The sequence below is a fragment of the Sinohyriopsis cumingii genome, chromosome 11, assembly GCF_028554795.1.
Source record: "Sinohyriopsis cumingii isolate HCF-2022 chromosome 11, ASM2855479v2, whole genome shotgun sequence".
NCBI lineage: Eukaryota > Metazoa > Mollusca > Bivalvia > Unionida > Unionidae > Sinohyriopsis > Sinohyriopsis cumingii.
Window position 1 is genome coordinate 64,488,762 of NC_142971.1, and position 18,418 is coordinate 64,507,179.

Consider the following 18,418-nt stretch of genomic DNA (forward strand, 5'->3'; position numbering starts at 1 on the left):
CACTTTTCTTACTGTGTCATCCCTACTATAATTGAAGTTAGTGACACTGTTCTTACTGTGTGTCATTCCTACTATAATTGAAGTTAGTGACACTGTTCTTACTGTGTCATCCCTACTATAATTGAAGTTAGTGACACTGTTCTTACTGTGTCATTCCTACTGTAATTGAAGTTAGTGACACTGTTCTTACTGTGTCATCCCTACTATAATTGAAGTTAGTGACACTGTTCTTACTGTGTCATTCCTACTGTAATTGAAGTTAGTGACACTGTTCTTACTGTGTCATTCCTACTGTAATTGAAGTTAGTGACACTGTTCTTACTGTGTCATCCCTACTATAATTGAAGTCAGTGACACTGTTATTGATGCTTATTGTCCCTGTTACGTGTTTTCCCTTTTTACATCCACATCTTCATTTTCAGTCTTGATACTTTATCTGTAAAAGCAACACATTGTGTGTTTGTTGTTTCATATTGTCCACCATTTTAAAACATTTAATATGTGTGAGACCAGCGTAATTAGTCAAGAGCCTACTTATTAGAAGTTGGATCCTTCTAATATTAAATATATTATTGGTAAAGCCTTTGACTGAGTCACTGATAATATAGTCTCAAACTCAGCTAATATTTTCAATGACCCTGTGAACTTCTTATTTTATTTATTGGTTTGATTTGTTTTGAGCCTGGTTACAGTAAATCAGATTTATTATATATTTCGTAGTTGTTGAAATGTTATCAGTGGGAGAAATTTTATTTCATCATAGTGGCAACTGCTACTTTTATTGCCAGAGTATTGATACAACTTATGGAACTACTTTCTTTTCTAATATAGGAAATATATCTGCCCTTATGTGCATTATTAAAACTTTTATTTCCATACTTAAGCCTGTTTCATTTGTCTTTGTCTTTTTCTTGAACAGTTCTGATAATATGTCAAGTCTTTATTCTCAGTATAAGTTAACCAGTGAGGAGGTACCATAAAAAAAAACAACTAAAAAGAAACTCTGAACAACAAAAAGTAGCCTTTAGGTATTACATTTTTTATAAAGGGTTTCCATGTGAATGACGCAAATTGTCATTGACTCAGTGCTGTCTGCTTCTCTTCAGTATTCAGTAACATCCTTGAATTCATGCATACCTGGTACACTCTTCAACAGCCAGTCTCGCATACCTGGTACACTCTTCAACAGCCAGTCTCGCATACCTGGTACACTCTTCAACAGCCAGTCTCACATACCTGGTACACTCTTCAACAGCCAGTCTCACATACCTGGTACACTCTTCAACACATACATACCTGGTGCACTCTTCAACAGCCAGTCTCACATACCTGGTACACTCTTCAACAGCCAGTAAGAGCTTTTAGGTTAAACAAAAAAAAAAAACCAAAAAAAACAAACATTTAAATATAGTAATAAAATTGTTTAAGTAGCTATTTTAAATCGTCACAAACATAATCATATTTGAAAACAATGGAAGATTTGAGGAGATGAGTTTCGATTGCAAACTGAAACAAATTGAGTCAGAATTTATGTGCAGTGTCTGTACCAATATAGACTGTAAGCTTGCAAAGGTCACACAGTTCACATTGAATGCATAAAAGATGCTATGCTCTGAAGTATGTTGGACACACTTGTTTTGTAACGATGCTACAGGAAAATATCTCTCACCTCAACTAGACTCACTGTATAAATCTGTGAAAGAAACGTATTCATGGAAATAAAACTCTGTTTTCCCAAATAGACTACTTGCCACGTATAGCCTATCATGTGCTAAGAACGGCATTAAACCCACAAAACCACGTCAGAAGTTTCGTTTTGGGAAGGAATGCAGTTTAAAAGTTTTGCATTTAGGTCAGTTTATTTACATGCACCGTTGTGGGACGTCCATCTGTGTTCTATGAATACATCACAATTATGAATAAATGATAGTAACTTTACTTATAAGTGTCACTATTGTCAAGTAGATGCATTTTTTTTGTCCCACAAATTTGGTGCATTTCATATATATATATATATATATATATATATATATATATATATATATATATATATATATATATATATAAAATCTTCAAAGTACACTTGTTTTCCAGAGTTATAAAATTCCATTAGATGGTTGTAAATTGGCATTTATCGAGTGTTTACAGCAGTTCATTTGGCCTGTAATTGTTCCCTCCCCCCCCCCCCACCGTTTTACACACGGTATTAAACAGGACTGCAGTTTGTATTTTATTAGTCATGCTTTTAATTGTTGATTGTTTAACATTATTCAGAGTAGTGTCATGGAACAGTAGCTGGGTCGCAATTCAGATCCATTCTTATTTCATTTTCCTGTTTTCTAATCACAAAATGCATGTGGTCCCTCCCCCATTTGACAGACGGGCGAGTCGGGAATGTCATCACATGTACACGTATAAGCTAGCTACGAGACTACATAAATATCCCAGTGCTATATCTCACTGACTGTTGTCTTTGGTGCTGCACGTTTTCCTAGTGGCTATAAGGCTGATGACATAGTTTGTTAGATATTAATTCTCTTTTGCTGAAGGGGACTTAGCTTTTAGATGACCACCTTTATCATACAATTCAAGTAGAGACCCACACCCCTAGATACATAGCAAAATTAATGATGCGTCCTGGCGGGGACTTAGTCATCATTATACAGAAGCAAAGAGCATGACTACTCAAGTGTCATTAGGCATGTTGCAGGATTCTCGCCGGAGCAAAATCATTGTTGCATTTTATGGAGAATTTTCAGATCCTAAGTATGAAAATTGTTGGATACATCGATCACATTCCACAGCCGGATATGAAAGTGTTAACACGAGTTAGTGAAATTAAACAGGTGGGCGCACTTCCACCTACGTGCATAACATAAGTACTATGATCTTGGTTTATATCCAAGCAGCTTACCGCCCAGGTAATGTTATTATGTACAGTATGATAAATAACTGCCGGCCATGTGCAAGGAAAGTGACAATAACTGATCATTGAAGTGTGTCAGCTTTTTACATATGATCAACACTGCTCGCCGGTCGATATTCATTCGAGATTCGAAGTTGTGATCCATTCATCCATTACCCACGCTAATGGGGGAAACTTGCTGTGTCTCATAAATTGCGTTTATTCGAATTCCATCACACACTGAGTTTTCACAGCGTTGGCAAGTCATAACACTTGTATTTAATTTGCCGGCACAACGTTGGCTGCCATTAACTGTTTAGGTCTCAATTCAGTCTGTTGAAAAGGGATGGGATACGTTCACAAGCTATCAGAATGTACTAGGGCATAGTGTATGTAAATGATTAGTCATATCAGGTTCACCAAGCAATCGAGGTACTAACAGCTCTGGCGCTCTCCGTAGTTTTGGCGACAGCATTGATTCAAGAACTTCTAACTCGGGTTACAGGTTTAAAAGGTCATCCATTTGATAACGAGTACTACACTGAAAACGGTGCCGCCGATTTATGCACATGCCTGCCTTCATTTTGTTTTTATGATATGTAATATTTCGAAATCCATTACCAGTTTGAAGGTTATATTTAATGATCAGCATTGGAACATTAATATTAAATACGTGTCTTGAGTAAAACTGCAATTGTGTCATACAGAAGAGAACATGGGATTGTTGTGAAACACCCTATTCTGAACGTGCTTACCATAACAAACTGATCAGTACCTTTATGGATGAGGTATGAAGCTATATTTATTTGTGCCATGAACCTGTCAGAGACATTTAAGATAAATTGCCAACAAACCAGGCTAGATGAATTTTTACTAGGCATATTTTAATTCAACATCCATGTGTTGTATTATCTTCATGTAAATGTGCATGGGCCAAGTATAGGGCAGACCAAGACATGTAAAGAGCTTGTAATTGCGTGTCATATGGAACAGCATCTGTTGCAATAATACTTCACAGCAAGACATTCAGATAAAGAGATTGTAAATTTGCATATTAGGGGATAGCATTTGTTGCTATAATGCATCACAGCATGTGGCTTCAAGAGGCATTGAGACAACATGAGTAATAACTTTGCATTCTAGAGTCAGGTTCAAGCTGTCTGAAAACTACGTATTGACAGTTTTTAAAGATACATATGTGGACAGAATTACAGCTGAAATCTGTGGGACTCTAAGAGTAGAAACACATATATATTTATGCACATTAAAGTGTGGATCCATTCTTAATGATACATGATAGTGGCACATCAATATGCACTAGTCAGTTCTTACCGGTGACAATGAGTGTTTATGATGGATTAGAAACTTCCTCCTGGCTGGGGCAAAACCCAGCAGTGACAGAAAGTCTTAACAGACTCAAGCAACTAGAGGAGCTACGAAAACAACGTGAGCTTCAGATGAAAGAGAAACTTGCAAGTATTCGATCCAATAGAAACTATGGGAGCTTACGCAAGTCCAGTTTGACTGATAATGAGACTGGCAGTCGTTTTCATCGGCGAGCTCAGTCTTCAAGTGATGAAGAATCGACCATCCATGCATACAGGTCTGGAGATATTACTAATCAGTTAGGGGGAGCCAGACCTAAACTTAGTTCTTCTATTTCAAGGGAGGAAACCAACATAGGACATGGAGGGGAACATGATCAATGGTTTAGTGGTGTTGCAGAGTCCATATTGGGTCCCTCATTCACCAGTCGGCAACTTAGTCCGAGGAAATCAATGCGCAATGACAGATTTACAGTTTCCGAGGATACTGACAGAAGTAGTAAAATTGGAAGTCTGTCGCGAGATAGCTTATCTAGATCATCATTTCAAGGAACACTCGGTCAACCAAGCACTAGAGCCTCTAAAGGGAGCGACAATCTTTTTGATGGAGTTTTAGAATCAGCTTTTAGTGAGGGAATAATTGCACCAAAGATAAGCAACTTGAGGCGTAATTTTGATGATAATGCAAGTAGTGATTTTCATAAACATAGAGGATTTACGACATCAAAAATTGATAGCAATAGAGTTTTCACCAATGGTAACAATGTTAATTCTAAGGAATATGGTGGACAAGAATTACTTAATGATAATGACCAAAGTGGTCAGTACGAAAATTCAGAAGAATCGCATTTAGAAGAAAGCCAACATCAGGAAGGGGAGAATAAAACAGTGATGGAGGAGGAGGAAGAAGAGGAAGAGTTTGATGATCCACTTGAATTTAGTCAAAGCTTGAAAAATTTCAGAAGTTCAAATGAAATTCACTTTGATAATTTTCAGCACAATGATAATTCTGCCCATAAAAGAGCAGCTCACTCAGGATTGTTGGTAGGCTCTGTCCCCACCATTCCTCCTCTGAAGAAAGTAAAATCTGTTGATTTGGATGGTGTGAATTCAGATCAATACAGTGACTTGCCTGATATGATTCACACATATGAAGATCTCACATCTGTTGCCAAGGATATTGTTGCAACATTTAGTCATTCATTTAGTCCTGATGGTTTAGGGCCAAGGTCACCTTCATATAAGGAAAATGTAGAAGCTACTCAGATCACATCTGGCTACGATTTTAGCAAGTCACAACCAGAGGTTCTTGATGAAAATGGTCATTTAAAAGTTCCAGACTTTAGTGCTGTAAGTACCGATGACCAAAATGATAATTTAGATAGTGACAAAGCAACTTTCACTTCTCATAGTCATAATAATAAAGTGAGAAGAACATCAAGCAGTAAAAAAAAGAAAAGACCACCATCTTTTCACAGGAAGGGAGAAAGTGAACAAGGTTCTGATTCTGAAAACAAAATGGAAAAGAAGGCTTTAGTAGCAGTCAATGACAAAGATGTTCAGGATTCTTCAGCCACTGGTTTTGAGCAGTTTACAATAAGGCTGACAGGTTTGAGTGGTTCAGATGGTCCTATGGTTAGTGTGGATACTGTTCAAGACATTCTTGAAGAACAGCAGAATGGTAATAAGGAAGGCAGGGCAGAACACCTGGGCAAGCTTCATGTCACAGACAGCCTCTACAGGTCCGGTTCCTCGGAGTGGGTTGTAATCAACCAAGATGGCCAGTCAGAGTCAGATGGTAAAACAGTCATGGAAAGCAAGAAAGGAGTACAAGTAAATGAAGGAGAGAGTAATCCAGTGATCAGTAATCCAAATAAAGAGAATGAGAGGAACATTACGTCTGCTTCTGGTCTAAGAAGGAAGTTATATAGCACAAGTTCTCAGTCACAATCATCTGTTGATAGCCAGGTACCTAGTCCTTCAGCTCCAGAAAAGAAAGGGCTCATAGCAAGGTGGAAAAATATGTTTGGCTCTTTCGGTCATTCTGATGTAGCCTCAGAATTTAATCTCTCAAAGGATACTTCAGATTTTGCGGATGAAACTAGGTTAGATCTCATGGAATCAGCTGGTCAGTCTCTTCAGCCTGCTTTGATAGAGGAAAGAAAAGTATGTACAGATGAGAATATCAGTAATGACCTTGCTAGGAGTGATGACTTTCAGAGTGCAGAATCATCACCAAGATCAGACAAAGAGGTGCTTGGGAGAGGCTCAGTGGCATATGCTGTCATGTCAGACTCTGATGAAGCTTTTGAAACAGCATCTGATGATAGTGGTAATAACAGGAATAGAAAAAACAAAGCAAAGGACATGAAGGATTCAAAAACAGCTCAGATGTCATCGGTATCAGAAGTGAAGGAGAATTTTGGCCACCAGTCTGAAGCCACAGAACAGTATGAGAATACAATGACACAGAACAGTAAAGGTTTCCAACAAATGGGCCTTTTACAACCACAGGATCATTATAAAAGCCCAGGCGACATTCTAGGTAATTTGAGAGAGATAAGGAGATTTGTACATAAGAGTGTGTCAGAGCCTGGTACAGCAGAAGAGCTCTCTGCACAACTCAACAGAACTGATACCAGCAAGCTGATGATAGATGCACAGACAATGACTGATGCATCCCTGACCTCTGAGATCATACAGGAGCATAGACCTATGCTAATAAGCACATGTGCACAGACAGAATTTGAAGTCATCTTGAAGGATTCTGGACGGTTGGATGACAGAGAACTTTACCAGTGCCCTCACTGTGGCAAGATGAGTGGCATTTGTAGCAGTCCAGAGAGCCAAGAAAGAAAGGACTGTGGAGCTGGCAAAAGTCGAGGCTACATGAGGGGGACGGCTAGTTGTCATATTAAAAATAATACCAGGAAGTCTGTCAGCAATCCTTTGAAAAATAGTGAGAAAGATAGTAATAAGCCACCAGTCCCTAATGGTAAGTCTAGTCCTACCCCTCAGAGAGAGAAACGGAGAGCATCCTACAGTAAGAATGACTCAGATGGATGCAGTTCCAAAAATAGACCTTCAACACCTGTTTCCAGCACGCCTTCTTATATGAGATCAACTTCAGCAACAAGGTTGAAAGAGATTGATAAATCAGAACCTGATTTGCGTATGAAGAGATCCCCATCCAGAGCCAGTTCCATATGTGATGGTGAGGAACTCAATCAGATGTCACATATGAACAAAAAGCAGTCAAAAAGCCTGAACCAACTGGAGTTTTCAAATCAAGATTTTCAGACTCTTAAAATGCCAGAAGTGGTTCCTAAACCAAGGACATCTCAAAAAGAGATGGCTGCTGAGGATCCCTGTTTTCTTGGTAATGTGTCTAGTTTAACAGAAGCAACCACTGCTTTGATAGAAAAGGCTTTCCAGGACCCTAAACAGGATCTGGCCAACCAGGATCATATGCCAGATCAATATGAAACTTCAGTAGAGAGAGAAACTAGCAGCCAAAACTCAAACCAAGCACAATGTGCTAATCATACAGACAGTGTGGCTAGAACGAGAGGGAAATTAGAAAAAAGCGATTCAGTTCATGTCACTGATGGGAAAGGTACCTCTGACTTTAAAAATTCTGGAAAACCCAAGTTATCTGGACCAAAGCAATCAGGAATAACAGCCCTAAAAAAGTCAAATAAAGCTGGTAAATTTTCATCTCCAGATTCTCAACAAACCAGAGGTTCTGTTAAAAAGCAAGCAGAGTTTAAAGGGTACAGCAAACTAGCAGGTACTAATGATGATGATACTAAGGTTGTAGACTCTACAAGCCAATTCACAACTATTGTTGATAATCCTTTCATAAAGAATGATGCCCATTGTAGAGAAGGCCTGAAGATGAAAACTGGTCCAGGACCAAACAAGTCAGTGTGGACAAAATCAGTTTCAGTTAATCAGGAAAGAGAAAAATGTGCAGAGAGTGCAGAATTTAAGCCCACTGATTCAGTTTCAAAAGAAACCAATGAAACTTGTGATGCTTCTGTGAAAGAGGAAAGTGTTAAAATTGCAAATCAGGAAACGGAACAAAACAAAATTGGTACTTTTAAAGGTGCAAATGTATCTCAGGAGAAAAAACATGAAGCCACTCTCTGCAGAACAGTTTCTGTGGAGAAAGAAGATATGCAGAAGATGCTCAGTTCAGTTTTATATGGGGCTGGAGCTGAGTCAAAGATAGTCACCTCAGCTAGCAATACTACATCAGAAGATGATGGTGTGCATTCTGTTCAGGATGTAAATGTTATGCATCAAGTATCTCATGAACAGAAACAGCCACATAATCCCTGTCAACATGAAGCAGGAATGGCTGGTATCCAGAGAGTCAAGTTACCTGCTGCTCAGAAACCCAATGCCAGTGTTGTGGAAACTGATGTGGATGCAGCTTTTGAAGAGTACAAGGCTCAAAAGTCAGGTTCTGGTGATAATGGAGACAGGGTCTCAAGGGCAGGACTTGAGAATGTAGACCATCTTGCCTTTGCAGAAAAAGCCTGCAGTAAGCTCTTAGATTCAGATACAGTTATAGACTTTGATAAATTAGAAAAAAACTTAAAACAACAGAATGAAGAGTTGGACTTCCCAGACACAGTAGTCAAAGAACTTCAACACAGTCCTCGTCAGTCCATTTCTTCAGAATCTTCAAGTCATATGGACAGTAGCAGTATGACCAGTGAGTACAGCACTGATGCAAGCAGTATAGGACCAACTTCACCCATTGACCCTAGTGATAGAAAACAGGGTAAAAGGTCAAAGAGCAAGAAAGGCTTCTTCAAAGGTAAATTTTTCAAGCGATGACCCAGGACTGAAATATTTAAGCTTGTCTTAAATTCCAAGAGCTTCCTTTTTTCCTTGATCCTGCCTGTAGATATGGGGATGCCTACCTGCTGAATCTGAATCTGCTCTGTGTATAATGGACTCTGTTATAACAATAACAGTTCCTGTTTCAGCTTAATTTGATGTAGTTTGCATTATTGACTATTTCCCATTATTCTAAACCCGATGAACTGTGCATTAATCTAATCAACTTTGCTTTATGTGTGCTTGTTTCAAGTGCAGTACAAATGTTTCACATGTACAAGTGTTCTGAGGATAATATGAACATTCTCTGACATTTTTAGCTCACAAACACAATGTTCAGACCTTAAAAGGCTTACCTCCATTGTTGGCAATGGCAGAAACATTGTAATTGCACCAATTTATAACAGATCGATAATAATCATGTTCAAGATTGAATTCTTCATCTTTTGGATTTATATATTTTTGGAAAGTTTTTAGTTTTAATAACCATGAGAAAAATGGGTCATGGTTACTTACAATTGTAGATTTTTTTGTTACCATCAGTAGAATTTTTTATTTATTTATAGGATTTTTTTTATGGCATATCATCTTTTCCATTAGCTCTACAGAAATGTATTGATAGCAATTCCAAAGTAATGGTGAGCTGCTTTCCTTTTTCATGAATGAATTGTGAATTTGTGGTTTTCACATTGATACTAGTGAGCTCAAGAATATTCTTGAATATGATTTTGATTGTTGGCATGTATGTTTTACTTAATTGTCATGCTTGGTCTGTTTCAATAATCCAAAGGCTGTATATTTGCAAATTCACATTGTGAAAGCATGCTAATTCTTTATACTGCTTGATCTTTAGACTCCATTATTTTTGCTGCTACTCTAATATAAATAGCAAATAATAAATGCCTCTATGTCTAATGTTCACCCACTTGATGATATTCAATGTATAAAACATTATTCACTTTGGTTTTTCTATTTTAAAATGGGCACAAACTGTTGTTTTCTGTGATTTGAGAAAACAGTTTTCATTTTCAACTATTTTCCTAAAGTTGTCAGAACGCTCACTGCTAACCTTCCACCCACAAAGATAATGGGTTCTGGCATATTCATTTTTAAATTGGATTTAATTGGACTACATCAAGCATTCTTTGGAATGTAATTACTTTTGTTAAAAATGCACATAATACTCTTGGTCTGTTAATGTTACAGCATTATGCCACTTAGGGCATATAAATGCATTATGTAACATTGCATTATGCATGATATGGCATGTAAATGGTTACAGTACTGTTGTGCCATTTTTTGTAACATGCCATTATGCTTATTGTGCCATGTAAATGCAAATGATACTATTGGGCCATTAATTTAACATAGCATTATGCCATTTATGGCATGTAAATGCATATGATACTCGTAGCCCATTTATGTAACAGCATTATGCCTATTCTGGCATGTAAATGCATAGGATACTCACGGTCCATTCATGTAACATAGCATTATGCTTAGTATTCATGTAACATAGCATTATGCCTATTCTGGTGTGTAAATGCATAGGATACTCACGGTCCATTCATGTAACATAGCATTATGCTTAGTATGGTATGTAAATGCATTCATGTAACATAGCATTATGCCTATTATAGAATGTAAATGCATATGATCCTATTGGTCCATTCAGGTAACATAGCATTATGCTTAGTATGGCATGTAAATACATTCATGTACCATAGTATTAAGCCTATTATAGAATGTAAATGCATAGGATACTCACGGTCCATTCAGGTAACATAGCATTATGCTTAGTATGGCATGTAAATGCATCCAGGTACCATAGCATTATGCCTATTATAGAATGTAAATGCATATGATACTATTGGTCCATTCAGGTAACATAGCATTATGCTTAGTATGGCATGTAAATGCATCCAGGTACCATAGCATTATGCCTATTATAGACTGTAAATGCACATAATACTATTGGTCCATTCAGGTAACATAGCATTATGCTTAGTATGGCATGTAAATGCATCCAGGTAGCATAGCATTATGCCTATTATAGAATCTAAATGCCTCTGATACTATTGGTCCATTCAGGTAACATAGCATTATGCTTAGTATGGCATGTAAATGCATCCAGGTACCATAGCATTATGCCTATTATAGAATGTAAATGCATATGATACTATTGGTCCATTCAGGTAACATAGCATTATGCCTATTATAGAATATAAATGCATTTGATACTATTGGTCCATCCAGGTAACATAGCATTATGCTTAGTATGGCATGTAAATGCATTCATGTAACATAGCATTATGCCTATTATAGAATGTAAATGCATATGATACTATTGGTCCATCCAGGTAACATAGCATTATGCTTAGTATGGCATGTAAATGCATCCAGGTACCATAGCATTATGCCTATTATAGACTGTAAATGCATATGATACTATTGGTCCATCCAGGTAACATAGCATTATGCTTAGTATGGCATGTAAATACATTCATGTACCATAGCATTATGCCTATTATAGACTGTAAATGCCTCTGATACTATTGGTCCATTCAGGTAACATAGCATTATGCATAGTATGGCATGTAAATGCATCCAGGTACCATAGCATTATGCCTATTATAGACTGTAAATGCATATGATACTATTGGTCCATTCAGGTAACATAGCATTATGCTTAATATGGCATGTAAATGCATCCAGGTACCATATCATTATGCCTATTATAGAATGTAAATGCATATGATACTATTGGTCCATTCAGGTAACATAGCATTATGCTTAGTATGGCATGTAAATACATTCATGTACCATAGCATTATGCCTATTATAGACTGTAAATGCATATGATACTATTGGTCCATTCAGGTAACATAGCATTATGCTTAGTATGGCATGTAAATACATTCATGTACCATAGCATTATGCCTATTATAGACTGTAAATGCCTCTGATACTATTGGTCCATTCAGGTAACATAGCATTATGCATAGTATGGCATGTAAATGCATCCAGGTACCATAGCATTATGCCTATTATAGAATGTAAATGCATATGATACTATTGGTCCATTCAGGTAACATAGCATCATGCATGTGAACGCAAATGCTTTGCTGCTCCAAATTTGTGTGAGAAGGAGAATTTTGTCTACTGTGAAAATCACCAAGCATATTGAAACCTGCATGAAATTTTCCTGGTTTGAAATCTGTGTGTTAAATATGACTCTTTTAATATTGGCATCATTCCTGGATTTGAACATAAAAATAAACATTAATGTAATCTATAGAATCTATGTGCATTTTAATTTTCCAGTATTTGACAACTCATGGGACTTTATGATGGTCTTACATTGTAGATTTTGATCCCACATTGATAATTTTGATCTTGTTAATGCAAGTTATGTCCCAGTTGCTTTAAAGTTTCTTCTTTTGTACTCAGATTGTGTTAGCCTCATTTAAGCTCACAAAACTCAGTACAGACCCAAAACAAAACTTTGAGTAAAAGTAAATTGTTTAGAGTGAATAGGAAATGTTTTTTCATTGCTTCTGTCTGTAATACAAGAATTAATATAAATCCAGCCTTATGTAAGTTTGAGATAGTGATCACATATGCATCCTTGTGAGTATCTGGCCACAGCCATGTCACTTGGTGCATGGATGCAGGCCCAGTGTGCAGGCCACGGCCAGCTTCTAGTTGACAGTAGCAGACACAAATGTGTTTGGAATTTATCAGCAGAAATTAATTTTAGCTTTCAGACACTATTAGGGGATTGCTGAAATACCATAATTTCATATTTAAATTCATTTTTCTGAATTACAGAAAATAAATTAATTAAATCTCAGCAATTAACTGATAATCCTGTCTTGAGTCCTGATTGGTGAGGATGGGGCCAGAGTAAGGTCCTTGTAGACCCTAGGCACTTCAGTTTCATAGGCCATTTGGTGGATGTTTTATTTTTACATGACTGCTTCTTTGTGTATACACTTTTCAGTAACAGGGTCATTAGCATAACATATTCAACAAGAGAGCTTTTTTAAAACAATTTTTGTGATGCAAAAGGTACAAAAACATGGTAAAATTTGTTTTCACTGGCACCTTAGTTTTTGTAGGCCCTAGGTACAGTGCCTATTGGATAATAGGTCATTAGATGAGGCCATAGGTTTTGTAAATTTATGTAAATGGATGGTTTTCATTATTAAAGTCGATGCAGGCTTAAGCATGCATTTTAAAATTGCAAAGTGTTTGTTTATGTTTAAAATGTTTTGAGTGTTGAAAATTAGTATGACTTAAAATTGATTTTATTTGGGCTTTATACTTATTTATTAGCATACCTTTTCTTGATCTTGTACATACATGTGCACATTCATGAAAACTTTTGTACTGAATGACACAAAGTATTTTTAATTGGAACTGAAGTGCATGCTGTAGATTTAGTCACATATGTCATGGAATTCCCTTGCCCGACTAGCCGAGACAACTAAAAGTCGTTGGTGGGCAAGTGAAATGTATGATACCCAAGTTTTAAATTAGAAAACAAAAAATGTTAATTTGTATAAGGTTTTTGTTGCATCACTCTTCCTGGTGATTTAATATACATGTAATGCATTTAATGATGTATATTGCTAACCAGGCTATGAATTGTTTAGATACGGATGGTTTAGATATGGATGGTTTACATATGGATGGTTTATCTGTTGTAATGAAATACATTGGAAGATTGGGTCTGTGCTGTTTGTTTTGTTAATGTACTAAAAAATAGGATGGACCCTAATCTGCCAGAGCATTTTCTTTTACAGAATTGTCTATGCTGTTTCTTCTGTTAATGTACTATGAAATAGGATGAACCTTAATCTGCCAGAACATTATTTTACAGAATCCAGGTTTATGCCATTTGAAGTTATGTTAGCACTATACATGCAATTACCTTTTATCAACTCCTTGATTTTAGCATATTAATGAACAATTGTTAGCAAAAGACCACCATGTGAAAATCTTCATTTTTAATGGTACAGTACTGATTTGACACAATCTACTGTACACAATACGTCAAACTCTATGCATACTGTGCTATGTAAACACATACAAATGAGATTGGATTCATGCATAGTGTGCTGTGTCAGCACATACAAAGTGAGATGCGATACATGAATACTCTTCTGTGTAAACATAAAAAAAAAGTGGGATGGGATACATGAATACTGTGCTGTGTAAACATACAAAAAAAGTGAGATGGGATACATGAATACTGTGCTGTGTAAACATACAAAGTGAGATGGGATACATGAATACTGTGCTGTGTAAACATACAAAGTGAGATGTGATACATGAATACTGTGCTGTGTAAACATACAAAGTGAGATGGGATACATGAATACTGTGCTGTGTAAGCATACAAAGTGAGATGGGATACATGAATGCTGTGTAAACATACAAAGTGAGATGGGATACATGAATGCTGTGTAAACATACAAAGTGAGATGGGATACATGAATGCTGTGTAAACATACAAAGTGAGATGGGATACATGAATGCTGTGTAAATATACAAAGTGAGATGGGATACATGAATGCTGTGTAAACACATACAAAGTGAGATGGGATACATGAATGCTGTGTAAACACATACAAAGTGAGATGGTATACATAAATGCTGTGTAAACACATACAAAATGAGATTTGATTGTTTTATAGTCACATTGCTACATATATATAGTACATTATGCTGTATTACATGACTGCAAACATTGATACTGAAGATGACATTATGTTTTTTATGACATTTAATTTGCTTTTGGTTTTATTATTTAAAAGATATTTTGCTGGTTATAAACAGTAATCTTTGTTTACAAAAAATCTTCTGTTCTAAAATATGTATACTATTTCTGTGGTCATCGTTACTAGTTAAGAATTCTCCTCATGTTGATCATGACATCTTCATGTTGACAACACGATGTCAGATTGAAAAATGGATGAAATGTAAATTAAATGACATAAAATAACATCAGGTAGATCTGGTTTTGTGCAGTTTATTTTGATACCTCATGTCATCCAGAAGAATACTGATTAATGTATAATGCAAATTTTAAAAATAGCATTTATGCCTATTTGTGTCTTAGCAGTCAGTGTCTGTCTGTCTGTGTCTTGGCATATTTAGCCCACATAATATTGTATGATATCATATGATATTATAGTGTGTATGATTTGTTGTGTTTATCAATACTGATCATTCTGAGTCCTTTGTCCATGCTTATGATAGAACAAGGTTATGGTACATGTCTGTTTGCATGGAACATTATTTAATGCTATCTTTTTATTCATTAATGGACATGACTTCAGTTTTTCTAGTAAATAAATAAACCATTCATTTAGTTTTGTCGTCTACGTTTCAGTTACAGGATGCAATTAGGGACTGGGCTTTCTTTCATAAGAAAGTAATTATTTGATGTGATAAGAAAAATGTGTCATTGAGTAAACTGGTTCTTAAACTGTCTGTCCAGATAGTTGAACAAGTTTAATAAATCATTTGAATTACGAATTTTGTAACAAAATATTTAATGTGAATACAATTTTTAGTTCACCTGCTTCATTTGCTAAATGTACATGATGAATATTATGTGATTGAAAAGTATACTGTTATTCGCCATTGATGCCTGTTTTATTGGAAACACTGGGAAATAGTACATGCTAATGATGCCTGTTTTATTGGAAACATGGGAAGTAGTACTTGCTATTGATGCCTGTTTTATGGGACACATGGGAAGTAGTACTTGCTATTGATGCCTGTTTTATGGGAAACATGGGAGGTGGTACTTGCCATTGATGCCTGCTGGTTTGGAAACATGGGAAATAGTATTTTCCATTGATGCCACAGTTTTATTAGAAATATAGGAATCATAAGCAGAACCTGTTTTGAAAGACAACTGTAGTGCCACTAAATATGGTTTGTCAAGACAGATGGTGTATTACAGGTCTTCACACTATATAACCTTTATTTTGAGAACCTAGTCTCAGTAGACAAGTGGTCTTGCATATCAGTGGTCTTTAATTTCAGGTTTTACTGTTCTTACCATTGATGTCTGTTTCATTGGAAACATGGGAAGTAGTACTTGCCAATGGCACCTCTATTTTTATTGGAAACATGGGAAGTAGTACTTGCCAATGGCGCCTCTATTTTTATTGGAAACATGGGAAGTAGTACTTGCCAATGGCACCTATTTGTATTGGAAACATGGGAAGTAGTACTTGCCAATGGCGCCTCTATTTTCATTGGAAACATGGGAAGTAGTACTTGCCAATGGCGCCTCTATTTTCATTGGAAACATGGGAAGTAGTACTTGCCAATGGCACCTCTATTTTTATTGGAAACATGGGAAGTAGTACTTGCCAATGGCGCCTCTATTTTTATTGGAAACATGGGAAGTAGTACTTGCCAATGGCACCTATTTGTATTGGAAACATGGGAAGTAGTACTTGCCAATGGCGCCTCTATTTTCATTGGAAACATGGGAAGTAGTACTTGCCAATGGCGCCTCTATTTTCATTGGAAACATGGGAAGTAGTACTTGCCAATGGCACCTCTATTTTATTGGAAACATGGGAAGTAGTACTTGATAAATGGCACCTCTATTTTTTTTGGGAATATGGGAAGTGGTGCTTGCCATTGATACCTCTATTTCATTGGAAACATTGAAGAAATTCTAGAAACATGATATCCACATTTCTATTTTGCTGACTTTTGCTGTCTTGTAAAGTCATTTTAATATAATGCTTTCATTATTCCTGAAGCTTGTTGAAATGATTGGTGCTTAACCTAAATTATATGGTGAACTGGGGTCCAGGGACTTGTACACTGTATGCTTCATATTGTTATATTTAAAATTTGGTTTTAGTTTATGCTTGAAATTATAATTAGTTAGAACTGGAACCATAATTTGAATATTTCATGTCATTTCAGAATCTTGTGTCTAGAATTAGTTGCGTTGGTCAAATGTAAAATTCTAAACATATTGATCTTGCACTCCATGAAGGTAAAGGCAGAGGCGTAGCTATGATATTTTGTGCCCGGGGACGAACTATAAAATTGGCGCCCCAGCCCCCTCCCCGTTTAATCACATTTTTGAATATTACCCTTGTTTACTTATTATAATGTAACGTTGTAAGCCTCATTTTGGCGCCCCTGTACCTTGGCGCCCGGGAACATATGTACCCCCCTGCCCCCCCCAGCTACGCCTCTGGGTAAAGGTATTAAACCACAAATGGAAGCTAACTGGACTTACCTGATGATGATGCCATACCTCATGAGAAACACCTAATTGTGGACATGATTTACTAAAGATATCTTTGATGATGACTCCATCCCCTACAGTTCTAAACATTTATTAGGCAGGCACATGATTTACTAATTCCCTGAAGTATTGTACCTAGGTTGTGGTCAGAAACATTATTCACATTTTCCTATAATCCTCGATTAATGTAATAGTGAATTGACATGTCAGGATTCATAGCAAATAATATGTGCAATTCAGTAAGTTCCAGATTCTGTTCAGGTTAATCAGTAAAACCAAGTTGAATAGAGACGGTCATAATCTCACCTGACAAGGGTGGTAAAATATCAAGTTTATAGCATTAATGGTTTTATCATCATCAGTGTTTAACATTTTGTGTTCACTTTTGGGGGAAAGGGGGCAGGTATTTTTGGCTGATTCAATTGTGAGGAGGGGGAGGAGCAGGTATTTTGGCTGATTCATCGAACCCACACCCTTTTGTTAGCAAGTCCTGTCTTAGCCACTGTTGCTCCCTTGTTTTATGTTGAAGGTGGGATGGGGTGAGGGTGGGAATACATGAATACACAATATGCAGGTGAAACACCAGGTTACTGCAAACAAAGTTTTTTTCACTCAGTCTATAAAAAAGTGTTCAAGTTACTTGGTGAAATATGACCATATGTTTGAAACTGGATGATATCACAAAAATGAGTGGAGTTATATACCTGTACTTGGATGTGTGTGTACTTTTATTGCGGACATCTAGAAGCATGTGTTTACTTTTATGTACATGTAGGAACATGTGTGTACTTTTATGTTCTGTGATATTGGTTTAATAGAACACCTCTGTATACTGAACATCTGTAAGTAATAAGTGTACAGCAGTTTGACTGTTTATTAAGTTTTCAAGAGAATTGTTCAGTTTATCAAGAGTTGGCAATTATTTTCTTGGAATGAAATGCCAAAATATGATTATCAGCTCCTTGTGGATTGCATAGATATTTATTAAAATGTGTATCTAGTTTAGGAGTTGTTTTAGATCTGTAAACATTTTTTGTCTGC

At 36.5% G+C, this 18,418-nt stretch overlaps 1 protein-coding gene across 1 annotated transcript in view; it reads left to right on the top strand.

The window, feature by feature from the left end:
- Positions 1 to 18,418, top strand: part of LOC149788589 (uncharacterized) — a 177,003-nt gene that overhangs the window by 50,265 nt on the left and 108,320 nt on the right. The window contains exons 6-7 of the mRNA XM_089973529.1: positions 1,107 to 1,351; positions 4,176 to 9,058. Coding sequence (XP_089829655.1) covers positions 1,107 to 1,351; positions 4,176 to 9,058 — 5,128 coding nt within the window. The remainder of the gene's footprint in view (positions 1 to 1,106; positions 1,352 to 4,175; positions 9,059 to 18,418) is intronic.